Source organism: Apodemus sylvaticus, chromosome 1, assembly GCF_947179515.1.
Source record: "Apodemus sylvaticus chromosome 1, mApoSyl1.1, whole genome shotgun sequence".
Lineage (NCBI taxonomy): Eukaryota > Metazoa > Chordata > Mammalia > Rodentia > Muridae > Apodemus > Apodemus sylvaticus.
The window spans coordinates 19,752,324-19,765,776 of record NC_067472.1 but is presented as its reverse complement, the minus strand read 5'-3'; the positions used below and the strand labels follow the sequence as shown (position 1 = coordinate 19,765,776).

The 13,453-nt window shown below is 47.4% G+C and overlaps 1 protein-coding gene across 1 annotated transcript; it reads left to right on the top strand.

The window, feature by feature from the left end:
* The first annotated feature begins 4,137 nt into the window (after positions 1–4,137).
* Pgam1 (phosphoglycerate mutase 1) lies at positions 4,138–10,926 on the top strand. Its single transcript, XM_052185848.1, has 4 exons — positions 4,138–4,391; positions 7,750–8,024; positions 8,735–8,915; positions 9,870–10,926. The coding sequence occupies exons 1-4, from the start codon at positions 4,253–4,255 to the stop codon at positions 10,037–10,039; spliced, it is 765 nt and encodes a 254-aa protein (XP_052041808.1). The 5' UTR covers positions 4,138–4,252; the 3' UTR covers positions 10,040–10,926.
* The last annotated feature ends 2,527 nt before the right edge of the window (positions 10,927–13,453 follow it).

Genomic DNA, 13,453 nt, shown 5'->3' with positions numbered 1-13,453 from the left:
TAAAAAATAAAGGTGCATAAATGTTCAAAAAAGGAGAAGAAGGAGGAGGAGGAAGAAGGAGAGGAAGAGGAGGAGGAGGAAGAAGAAGATCGCTGAAGAAGAAGGAGGAGGAGGAGGAAGAAGGAAGAAGAAGAAGATCGCTAATCCTTTCCCAGATGGGTGGTACAGGTGCCTTTGGCCTACTGCCCAAAGAATCCTAGCTGCCTGTGCTGGAGAAGTCCATGTGTCTGTACTCCCATAATAGCAAAACTCAGAAAGCTAAAGAAGGAAGAGTGGGAATTTCAATTTCAGCAGTCCAGCACAGGTTACACACACACACACACACACACAGACAGAGAGAGAGAGAGAGAGAGAGAGAGAGAGAGAGAGAGCAAAATATCTTCTAGTTGTTTGCTTAGCTCTCATCACACTAACCAGCCATCCCTTCCCAGGTAATGGGAGGTGAGCTTGGCAGAGTGCTCCCAGGTGTCCTCATTAACTTTTTCTATTTCTTGCTCACACTGTTAATACTTGGGAGTACAATGTTGTTGATGTTCTTCCTCTCACTTAGGACTGGTTGCCAGAGACAACACGGAGCCCATCCACGGGCCATCGGGTCACCTCATTTATTTCTCCGAAGAGCTATATGCAGGTGCACACGTGGTCATTGTCTTAGTTCCTAGATGGGGAAAGGGAAGAAGAGAAGGGGAGTGACAACACACTGCAGGTCCCTGAGCAAACCAAGCAGGCTTGCGAGGGCACCTTCTTTTTACACTTCCTGCTTGCTGTGGAATAGAGGCCCTCATTAGGCAAGAGCACAGAAATCTTGAATTTTGTGAGGCAGGAGGATAATCTGGGAGGAGTCACAGAGGGGACATGGATTAGGGCCAAGACAAAGGAACTAAAGGTCAAGTGTGAAGTCAACTTTAGAATGGAAGCCTGCTGCCGGGGCAGTGGTGGCGCATGCCTTTAATCCCAGCACTTGGGAGGCAGAGGCAGGTGGATCCCTGAGTTCCAGGCCAGCCTGGTCCATCCTGGCCTATGGAGTGAGTTCCAGGACAGCCAGGGCTACACAGAGAAACCCTGTTTTGAAACAAAACAAAACAAAATGAGAGAGAGAGAGGGGTGTGTGTGTGTGTGTAACAGAAGCCTGGCATCAGGTGAGGGTGACTGCTGACTGGAAGTCACAGGACAGGGTCCTGGAGGGTGAGATGGACCGTGGGAGGACCGGGGATGAGAAATAAAGAAGACAGACAGTTGGAACCAGAGGTCCTAAATAATCTCATGACTTATGTCAAGCAAATTTACTAAAAAGTTCATTGTCTTGCATATTTTTTGGTGGGCAGGGGGAGAAATGGGCCAAGGTCAGCAGAAAGCTAAATCAAGCAGTGTTGGCAGGGAATATAGGATACCTCAGACACAGTTGTCTTAGGACTGATGACCATAGCCCTTCTGGGGAGAAAGCAAGGTTCCCAGGAGCCAAACCTTAACTCCTGGGAGGCCCAGGCTCCAGCCCTAGCCTGGACCTTGCCATGTCAGTTCTTGGATATGGACACTGACTAAAGTTCCCTTTGTCCTTTCACTGGGACCTCTGACAAAGCCTTAGATTGGGCTGGCTCCTGACATCCTGCACTAAGAAGAGAGAGAAAACCTCTAGAAACTCTACTCTGCAGGCTCCCTGTGGAGGCTGTGCCCAGACCTCTTAAAGGGAGGTCCTCGATACGTGGCATCGTGAACTAGGAACTCCTCTGTGTAGACTGCTCCAAATTGCATACTGAATTTCACTTTCTCCTAGCGGCAGGGGGAGTTGGCGTGTGCTAGTTAGTGTGGAGGGGACCCCAAACAGTTTGCCCCTGTGTTCTCATTTCTCATCTATAATTTTTTTGGGGAAGAGACAGGAAACCTTGTAGCCAGCCAAAGCTGTCCTTGAACTCCTGATCCTCTTACCTAAGTGGCTGGGACCACCGCATCTCTGTCTATTATGCTCATTTTAAAAGATGAGGCCGAGAGATTCTGCAGTTTGACTGAGGGCTACAAACCAGAAGAGTGGCCTATACCTTTAATCCCAGCACTTGAACCAAGGCAGAGGCAGAAGAATCTCTATGAGTTTGAAGCTGGCCTGTTCTATGCAGTAAGTTCCAGGTTACATAGTGAGTTCCAGGCCAGCTAAGAGCTACACAGTGAAATCTTATCTTAAAAAAAAAAGTTGTGAATCAAATTCAAATTCTACCCCAACTCTAAGGTCAACGGATACCTAATAAGCAGCAAGACTGTGGGCACCACAGAAGGTATGAGAGCGTGGCCTTCCAGTCATCTGGTCGTGGTTGAACTCAGTTCCTGTAACCTCAGTGGGACTGTCTCTCCTGCTTCCTCGTCTGTACTGTAAGTGGGGCAAAGGTGCCTGCTTCAAGGTTATTATGAAACTAGAAAAGCTGGACATGGCGGGACATGCCTTAAATTCCAAACCCAGGAGGAAGAGTTCAAGGCTAACCTGATCTATGGAGTAAAGGACTGCACAAAGCCTGCCTCAAAAAACGGAAAGGGGGTGGGGAGAAAGAAAGAAAGAAAGAAAGAAAGAAAGAAAGAAAGAAAGAAAGAAAGAAAGGGGAAACAGGAAGGAGTTAATATTCACAAAGCACTGAAAGCACTAAGTCTGTTTAGCTCGTAGTAGGTACTTGACCACCTCATATAAACTTTCCTTGGCTCTGTCAAAAGTGCAGAACGTGGCTCAGTTCTGTTGTCAATTGTTTAAATGTGGATTTTGCTCTCCACTAACAGGACAGGAATTCATGACACTAGCCCATCCTTAGCAATAGGCCACTGTCTGGTTAATGTTTAGTGCTCATGAAGAGGCTTAATGGAAATAAACTAAGAGACCACAGCCTGGGCAGGAGAAACTAGTCCTGACAAGTGGATCCTGTTAGGATTCTGTCTAAGCTCCACCCACAGTTACCTAGTAACAGCCAGGCAGACCCCGCCCCACAGTTACTAGGCAACGGCCAGGTCGGCTCCGCCCCACAGTTACCTGGCAACAGCTAGGTAGGGCTGGCCCACTATAAAAGGGGCTTCTTGCCTTCTCTTCCCTCTTAAGTCTCTCACTCTCTCGTCTCCCTTTCTCTTACATGTTACCCCCTTGCTTCTCTTCTCGCCCCATTCCCTTACCCCCTCTCTCCACGTGGTCATGGCCGGCCTCTACTCTCCTCCTCCGATTTTCTCTGCCTCTACCGCTCTCTTAACTCCCCTCCCCATGCCCTAAATAAACTCTATTTTATACTATACCGGTGTGTGTCTGGTTCGTCAGGGGGAAGGGATGCCTTCCCCCACACAGCCATAGAACATATTCTTAATGTTCCGCTTTCTCTTTTTATGATCATAACAGATACTATTAATTGGGGTAAGGAGAGACAGACATTCCTTTCTGTAATAAGGGCCAAGCGTTTGCTTCTCCGTAGGACATGAGCCTGTAGACCCACACAGGAGCTTCGACACTCAGATACAGAATCAACACTAGGGCTCTTTACCGGGAAAAAAAGGAATATAAAGGACTGTGTTCTGACTGGTGTGATGAACCACGCCTTTAAAGTAGCACTTCAAAGGCAGAGACAGGAGATCTATGAGTTCTAGGCCAACTTGGTCTACAGAGCTTGTTCCAGGACAGTCAGGGTTACACAGAGAGACTATCTCAAAAAACCAAAAATCCCAATGTTCTATTGAAGGGAAATAGCAGCAACCCATGTTCAGGTTTAGAATGTTTCAGTCAGGTACCACTTTTACAAGTGAGACTGAGAGGTTTTATGACCTGTCCGAAGTACAAATTAAGAGGAAAAGGGTGTATATCTGAACTACGTAGGGATGGGACTGTGGCCTGGCGGGGCTGAAGAGCTGTCCAAAGGATAAGTGATCACCCTTAAAGAGGAAGCACGCAGTGGCCGGCCCCGGCGCCCCGGGCCGCAAGCTCGCTGCCGGGATCCTCCTCCCTCCCTGCTTACGTGCGCTCCGTGACTGCCGGGTAGCACGCGGGTACCGCTACGTACGACGCATGCGCACTGCCACCGAGGTGCACTACACCCCTCCCTTAGCAGGCCGCAGAACTTGCCTGGGGCGCATGCGCATACGGGGCGGGCGGAGGTCTGTCGAGCGAGTGGAAAGATTTCGGGGAGAAAGTGCGCGGGAGCCGGGCGGGAGAGTGTAAGTGCGCAGGCGCGGCCGGGGGGCGGGCTGCGAAGAGAATCTCAGCGATCCTCAGTCGCTGCCGCATCCTCTGTCGGTCGCCATGGCTGCCTACAAGCTTGTGCTCATCCGGCATGGCGAGAGCGCCTGGAACCTGGAGAACCGCTTCAGCGGCTGGTACGATGCCGATCTGAGCCCGGCGGGCCACGAGGAGGCAAAGCGCGGCGGGCAGGCGTTGCGAGGTACGAGGTGGAGGAGCGCGGTGTGGCGTCCAGGGCCCGCACCGGCCTGGGGGGTCGCCTGAGCCTCCGCGCCCTCTCGGAAGGCGGGCACCTCGGGCCGGCCTCTGCAGTTGAGGTTTCATCTGTGGAGGTGAACGCAGGGAGGGGAGCACGTTTGTCAAGGTCACCCCGTCAAGTGTGAGAGGCTGTGCCGAAAGAGGGCACAGACGCCGCTAGGCGAAAATCTACCCTTCCGGTCGAGCAGCCCCACCTGTGGCGGCCAGGACCCTTGAGGGTACCACGAGGGCCTAGGGAGCCTCGCGGAGGATTCCCCCGATCAATGGCTGCACCCGAGTTTACTTGAGGCGCCTGCCGATCATGGCGAAGCGGCAGGTCACGGGCTCGTCCTGGGTAGTGGGGGGTGGTTAGGTGGGGATGTCTAATGGCCTGGAAGCCGCGTGCTTCTGAGAGCTTTGTAGCTCAGCAGCAAACTACAAAAACGTATCCAGGAATGTGAATGGGTGATTTCAGTTGATGCACTCTACAGCCCTATAAAGCAGGCACATTTAATTTCTCTCTCTTTTAACTCTCTCTGTTCCCTTGTTATAGTTTAGAAAAGTGACTGGAAAGATTTGTCCAAGGTCATACGTACTTAGTTCTAATCCAGTGTCCTTGCCCCATTTCTGGGTGGAGTAACAAGTGTGAGGGACTGGCGGGCCGGTGGCCAAGGACAGAGGCTGAATGAGCAAAGGGTGCAATCGTCCAGGAGATAAAGCTTGCTTTGCCTATCCGTGCTGGGCGCCCCGCACCACCCACAGCTCTCTGTGATTTTGGAATGCTAATAAGGAAGCAAATCCTCCCTGTGGTGAAGAGGCGCTTCTCTTGGTGATCAGGGCACATCCTAACGGACATGGCTGCAGCCGTGTAAGTGTTGCTGATGCCTGCTTGAAGTGATCTTGTGTGTCTTGGTTGCCCCTCTTAGCTTCTTGTACATCCTTTTCAGATGAAGGAATACTTTGAACATGAAATCCTGATGCAAGAATGCTTTGAGATGCGTGGCCTACGTAGGAGAGGCTAGAAAAAGGAAAATGCTGGTTAAGGAAGCCATTTTCTTTAGCTCTACCCTGAAGCACTGTATAGACCTGTGGTAGTTTACTGACGCCTAGCTCAGGACAAAGTTATCTGCCTCTTTTCTCGGAGTAGGATGATTATATGTTGAACTGGAAAATAATAAGACCCGTTTCGGCCTTAAATATTATAGCACTAAGTTTTAGAAAAATCACATGTAAGATCCCACATGGTGCTGCATACCTCTAATTTTTTCAGCACCCAGGGAGCTGAGAAGGGAGGATATAGAGCGTAGGCCAACTTGGACCACACAGCTAGACTGTCTTTAAAAAGCTGGTGTAAGTTTAGCATCGGCCAAGATATCACAGATGATTAAAGGATGGAAGATTAAAAGCAAAAACTGACTGAGGGCTACTGTGGATAATTCAGTAACAGAAGACCCAAGGTGTATACCGTTCTACCAGTGTTGTGCAGATTTCAGAGAGAAACTAGTGAGGCCTCCATGCAGTCTTATGCTGAGGAAGCGAAGGGATGGGGTGGGGTGGGGTGGGGGGAGTCAGTTCGTGTCATATCCATTGTACCCTGGCTATACTTTGGATTACATGGATGTGCCTTTGTGCTTCTGATCCTGTGGTATTCTTGCCAGAGTCCTCAGGGGGTACCACTCTGGCCTTGGGGACTATTTGGAAATAATTGCAGTGAGACAGCCTGTAACATCTCATCATGGGAACTGAGGCTTGATCTGTGGGTATTCTCAGGGGTGGGGGGTGACTCAGACTCTTGTTGGGGAACAGTCCTCCTCTGGTGGTTAAGGAGATGGTAAAGGGTATGACGGCTGTCAGTCTCCATCAGCTGGTGCAGAGGCTCCGGGTGAGATCTGTCTTCCCTCATGAGTGGTGGTGGTTTTCCTGGTATTAATCTTCCCTCTCACCACTGGTTGGCCTCAGTGGCCTCATTGTCAGTTGAATGACTAACAGGAAATTTTACTTCATGTTTTTTTAAAAACTGTTGCTAGTCTCAATATGAAGCAATGCCCAGAAAAGTTTGTGGTTAATCTTGAAGAGGACCTTGTGTGCTGGAGAACACAGGAGTGTGTCTTGGGATAAGAAAAGGGACAGCTCCTTAATTGAAAAATATAAAGACAAGCCCAGTGAGCTAGCCTTGAACTCAAGCTCTCCCCGGCCCCCAGTACCGAGCTGGGATTAAAGACATGCCGCCATGCCTAGCGCTTCTCTTAATTTTTTCTCATCTTCTAAAAATGGATTGGGAAGATTGTAACATCATAGGATTCTAGGGGAGACTAAATCAGTTTGGTATGGGAGCAGTGATAAGCCCTTTAGAAAGGTTAGCTATAAAGAGTTCACATTTTTAAAAGATTTATGAAGTACACTGTTGCTCTCTTCAGAAGAGGGCATCAGATCCTATTACACAGATGGTCGTGAGCCACCATGTGGTTGCTGGGAATTGAACTCAGGACCTCTGGAGGAGCAGTCAGTGCACTAAACCACAGAGCCACCTCTCCAGCCCTAGAATTCACACTTTTATGATCCTTTTTTATTAAAACAAAATTAAACCCATTCATCTATAGTGTGTAAGGCAAGCACATGACTTGGGATGCATGTGGGGGGAAGGACAACCTGTGGGGCAACTTGGGGGGGGGTCTCCTTCCAGAACCCCGTGTGGATTCTGGGGATGGAACATGGGTTCAACCAAAATGTGTTCAGGTGTACTATTCTAGGGTTAGAGTGAGATGTGCAGGCCTCAGGTTAGTTGGTTAGTACAGTATTGAAATTATTGGAGTCAATAGGAAGTATGCTGTTAGCTGTAAGTCAGTACATTTCCCTCAAAGGCTGCAACAATAATAAACACTTTGCCAAATAGTTTTTATTTTTCTGCTTTCCTTCCCCACCCCTACCCCAACCCCTTTTTTGATAAGGTCTCACCATCCCTGGGTGGTCTGCAAGTAGACTGGGCTGTCTGGTAACTCCCACATCACCTGCCTTTGTGTCCTTCATGCTGGGTTAAAGGTGGGTGCCCCCATGCCTTGCCCAAGCAGTTTTCATTTAGACTGCCTGTATAATAAGAAAGACTTCTGTATAAAACACTTGCAGCTTATGTTAGGCCTTGCTAGCTTCTCACTAGGCACTTTTTTTTCTTTGAGACAAGGACTCTTTGTAGCCTGGGCTGTCCTGGACCTTGCCATGGAGGCCAGATTGACCTTGAACACACAAAGACCTGATCTGTCTTCCTAGTACCAGGATTAAAGACGTGTGCCACCATACCTTGCTCATTTGCACTTCTTAATTTCTAGATGCTGGTTATGAATTTGACATCTGCTTCACCTCTGTGCAGAAGAGAGCGATCCGGACCCTCTGGACAGTCCTGGATGCCATTGACCAGATGTGGTTGCCAGTGGTCAGGACTTGGCGCCTCAATGAGCGACACTATGGGGGGCTAACAGGTCTCAATAAAGCAGAGACTGCTGCTAAGCATGGGGAGGCACAGGTGAAGATCTGGAGACGATCTTACGATGTCCCCCCGCCTCCCATGGAGCCTGATCATCCCTTCTACAGCAACATCAGCAAGGTATGGTTATATATGCAGGTGTGGTCATTCAGTCAGTATTGGGTTAGCACATGGGCTTCACTCCAGCTTATTTTTATTTTCCAAGTTTATGCATATGGGTGTTTTCATCTATATGTGTGTGTATATATATATGTATTTATTTATGTGCACACATGCGTGACTAGTGCCTTTGGAGGTCAGAAGATGAGATCAGATCTAGAAGTGACTATGAACCTTTATGAGTGCTGAGAACCAAACTCAGGTCCTCTTTTAACAGCTGAACATCTCTTCCGCCCCAGGCCTTTTGTGTGTCTACCCTCTTGTCATCAACCTTATAAATTATAAAATAAATACCTCCCATTGCTAAGTAATAACCTTCACTTGTTGTAGGATTTAGTTGGAAGTTAGTGTTGTATCTGAGAGGGGTGGCTTTTTTTCATATCTCTACTGCCATGCTATATTTTATAAAGCCATCTCTAGCCTTCCTAAACCAGCAACAATTAAAGTGAGCTGGGAAACTTTGTCCCTTCCCTGATTTTGAAGTTCTTTGTGTTTTGGATTGGGAAATGAAGGCACAGGACAATGACTACTGATTTCTCCTCTGCATTCTGGACCCTCGAGAGTGATCTTCATTAGTCACTTAATTCCTTAAGATCGGAATTGGGCAGAGTTGATATACGAGGTACACCTTGGAATAACTGGCAACCTTGAAATAAGTCTTTGTTGTTTAGGATCGCAGGTACGCAGACCTTACTGAGGACCAGCTGCCCTCCTGTGAGAGCCTGAAGGATACCATTGCCAGAGCACTGCCCTTCTGGAATGAAGAAATTGTCCCCCAGATCAAGGAGGGGAAAAGGGTCTTGATTGCTGCCCATGGCAACAGCCTTCGGGGCATCGTCAAGCATCTGGAGGGTATGTGCATCTTCTTACTGGAGTCCTTAAGGATGATAAAATGCAACTATCAGCATCAGAGTGATTTTTTTTTTTTAGCAAGGAGGCCCCTGGGGAAAATTTGATAGTGCAGATGGACTTAGAAAAACTTGCCTCTTCCTTTCTCAATCTAAGGTCTGCCAGCAGGATGTGGTGAGTTACACCAGGGAGGCTGAAGCAAGAGAATCACTTAAAGAGTTCCAGGACAGCCTGGGTTATATAGAGAGACCCCGATTCCAAGGCAACAGGAAGTATGTTACCAAATAGTGATAGTGGGCCTCTGACACCCTGCTATATGTAGGATGATACTGAGTTCAGAACTGCCACGTGCTGAGTGACTCATACGCATGAAAGCTGTACATGGTTACCTGCTCTAGGAGTGCCAGCTGAAACTGTGATCACGATGTGACTCATCCTAGAGGCCCTAGGGACCTAGAGGTCCAGATGACTAGGCTATAGGATGGCTGAGCAGAACACAGTATATAGTTCTTCCTACCTTTCTTTTCTTTTTTTCCTCTAGACAGGGTTTCTTTGTATAGCCTTGGCTGCCCTGGAACTCACTCTGTAGACCAGGCTGGCCTAGAACTCAAAACCTGTCTCTGCCTCACAAGTGCTGGGATTAAAGGTGTGCGCCACCACTGCCTGGTTCTTCCTGCTTTTCTACATCTACTTTGGTAGGGCTATCTGTAGTGTAACTTTCTGCAGTTTGTTGGCGGATCACCGTAGCATCTTGTATGCCTTCTCATTCTTTCTAATGCTATTGAGAGGCTTGGAAAGTCATAATTGCGGGCTGTTCCATGGGACACTAGGTCCACTATTATGATAGGTCAGAAAAGATGCCTTGTTTGTCGCTATTTCAGTGCTTTGCTATTGGTAGATAAAGAGTAATCTGAAGGGGTTGTGGACTCTTGTGGCTGAAGATGGTGGCTCTTTTAGGTCTCTCAGAAGAGGCCATCATGGAGCTGAACCTGCCCACCGGCATTCCCATCGTCTATGAGCTGGACAAGAACCTGAAGCCTGTCAAGCCCATGCAGTTCCTGGGGGATGAGGAGACCGTGCGTAAAGCCATGGAGGCTGTGGCTGCTCAGGGCAAGGTGAAGAAGTGAAGGCGAGGAGACAGACGCCTACCCCACCCCCTCCCTGCCTGTCCCTGCCTCCTGCACCCTCCCCAATATCTGCCACACTGACGACATCTTTAGGATCTTAAGTTTAAGTTGTAGGTGCAGATGGGGACCTGTGACTCCCATTTTCATTTTAGTATTTTATCTCCTGCACCCACTCCCTTCATAGCATCTAGTCAGAATAACACCTCTGGGGGTGCAGGTTCTTGGTCCATATCCAGGGACGGCTCCCTGTACCAGGAGAGTTGAGAGATAGTATAGTTTTTCATAGTTCTTTGTTTACTAAGGGTATGCTTAGGAAGAAGTCAGGGAGGAACTGCTGCGGTATGACCAATGAGGAGAAGCTGTGGTCCAGTTTTGTCCCTGGAACCTATCCTACACTCTTCCCATAATTAGGTAACTGGGGGCATAGTCATTCCAGTGGAGAGTGAATGTAACCTCATGGTGATTTAAAAGACTCTGCTTTCTCTCTGCAAATGGAGCTGCTGGCCCTAGATGGTTGGGATCAATCTTGTCAAGTCTATGTGTTACATTTACTTTTACAAAAACAAAGTATATATACCTATATCAGCACACAGAAGCAACTCTGAGGTTGCTAGTGGCAGTTGAAACAGTCCTATGTGGTCACCAGAAACTAAGCCATTCCTCATATCCAATGGGATAAACTCCTTGTGCCTCTCGCTGTGCTTGGATCCCTTTGTCTTGATTTGTGGAGGTGAAGTGCCCCTTGATCATGTCCAAAGGTTTTGTCCTTCACTGTCTAAATCATGTTCCAGCTGCTTGACCCTACCGTGTGGGTTCAGAACTCCTCGTTTGGGCATAACAACTAAGTCTCATTCCAGATCAGTATAATAAAGGAGTGATGTGCAATACTTTACTGTTTGTCTTGTATCTGTGGTCTGAGAAAACTGCATTCAGTTTGAGGTGCATGCTAAATTCTTGTTTGGCAGATTAAGGGTTTTAGATAGAACCTGAAAGGTGCTGGAGAGGTGGTTCAGAAGATGAAAAGCACTGATCCAACAACATCTGGCCTTGGACACAGTACACAAACATACACGCAGGGTAAACACCCACACACAGGAAAATATTTTTTTTTTTTTTTTTTTGGATTTGATTTTTTTCGAGACAGGGTTTCTCTGTGTAGCACTGGCTGTCCTGGAACTGACTCTGTAGACCAGGCTGGCCTCAAACTCAGAAATCCGCCTGCCTCTGCCTCCCAGAGTGCTGGGATTACAGGCGTGAGCCACCAATGCCCGGCAGGAAAATAAATCTTACCAGCCATTAAATAAACTGATTGATATAACTAAAAAACCCCAGCTTTTTAATTGGGAAAGGAAGCCAGTAACTGTTGGATGTCCAACATGGCTTCCCAGAATCTGTAGAGTTAAGAATGAAGAACTGGAGGGGTGGGTCAGTGGTTAAGCACACTTGTTGCTTTTATATGGGACGAAGTCAAACTGCGTTTGGTTTCTAGAACACACCCACAAGGTGCATATACCATACATATAGGTAAAACACAGAATAACAGTCAGGAGGGCTGGCAAGATGGCTCAGAAAACAGGTGAAGCACTTTCCATTTAAACCTAATGACCTGGAGCTCAATACATTCAGCTCATGTAAAGGTGGAAAGAAGGCAAGAACTGACTCAGTGCCATGACTGCTACACTTATGGCACAGGCACATACACACAGCATAACAAAAAAGGCATGTGTTTGTGGAATAATGGCTCCACAAGCTCATGTTGAAATATTAGGTCTGAAGTTGGGGGAACCGTTTAGGAAAGGTTACCTGTAGCCTTGGAGGTTTGTATACCTTTAATCCCAGGACTAGGGAAGGAGGTCTATCAATTGAATTTGAAGCCAGCCAGGCAGGCAGTGGTGGCACATGCCTTTAATCCCAGCACTTGGGAGGCAGAGGCAGGCAGATTTCTGAGTTCGAGGCCAGCCTGGTCTGCAGAGTGAGTTCCAGGACAGTCAGGGCTATACAGAGAAACCCTGTCTCGAAAATCGAATTTGAAGCCAACCCGAAATACATGAGTCTCAAAAAGCAGTAGGTAATAGTGGTGGGTAAGTCACAGTAGGTGATTATAAGGACTTTCTATACTGTCCTTGGCAGCTCTGGGGTCTGAAACTATACAACCAGCCTTCATCTAAGCTGCACCCCAGCCAGTCCTCCATACATGGTGCTAAGGTTGAACCTACAAAGGCTGTATTCCCAGGCCCGTCTTTTCTTAGTGATGGCTTTTCTTGGACCGCTCTCTAGAGTTAAACCGTTCATCTCCACTAGAATGTCAGCTCTTGAGGACAGGACTCACTCTCGCAGATGTTTACACACCTTGATTCCCTGAAACTGGAAGGAGGACTGATTGCTCCATGGATGCTTACTGAATGAGTCATGTCCAGCCAGACTGTCTTTCAGACACTGGTGTAAAGGAAGTCCCTTAGTCCAGGGGAAGGGGGAGCCTTTTAAGCTCTACAGCAAGACCTGGTTTTGAATGCTATGCTTTTGTGTGATAGTGAAAATATCATACAAATTTGTTTAATTTTGTTACTTGAGACAGGATTCCACTTTGTAGCCTTGGTTATCCTGAAACTCTCTCCGTATACCAGGCTGGCTTCCTAAGTGCTAGGATTAAAAAGCTCACACTACTACCACCTGGCATAAATTGATCTTCCTAATCCTTGATTTTATACTTCTTTAAGGTTCACTGAAGTAAGGAAATAAAGGAAAATGTAAAACTGCTGCCAAGAAATTTAATTCTAGGTAATATTAGGAAAAAATTGAATCAAAATTGAACAAGTGATGTTTTACCTAATATGAAGCCCGATATTTCGTAGATAAGTTGAATGAATCAGTTATATAGTAAATACAATGACCTACCATATTAGCATGCTCTGAGCAATCTCTCTCTCTCTCTCTCTCTCTCTCTCTCTCTCTCTCTCTCTCTCTCTCTCTCTCTCTCTCTCTCTCTCTCTCTCTCTCTCTCTTTTAAATAGGGTTTCTCTGTATAGCCCTGGCTGTCCTGGAGCTCACTCTGTAGAGGCTGGCCTCAAACTCAGAAATCCGCCTGCCTCTGCCTCCCAGAGTGCTGGGATTAAAGGCATGCGCCACCACCACCCGGCTGCTATGAGCAATCTTACATATTCCTTCCTCAAAATAATTCCAAGATGTGATGAGGAAACACCGATGGTTATCAATATTTTCATGTCATTTGGTCTGGCCAAGAGTTTACTTTGTATCTAAAGATAACCCTAAACTCCTCATCCTTTTTTTTTTGACAGTTTTATGTAGCCCAGACTGAAGAGTTCTTTTCATTCCTCAATTGAGAAAAATTCCTTCATAAGAATCAGATGTGTGGCATTTTCTTAATTAGTTGTAATTTTCTTAATGGAAGAGGGC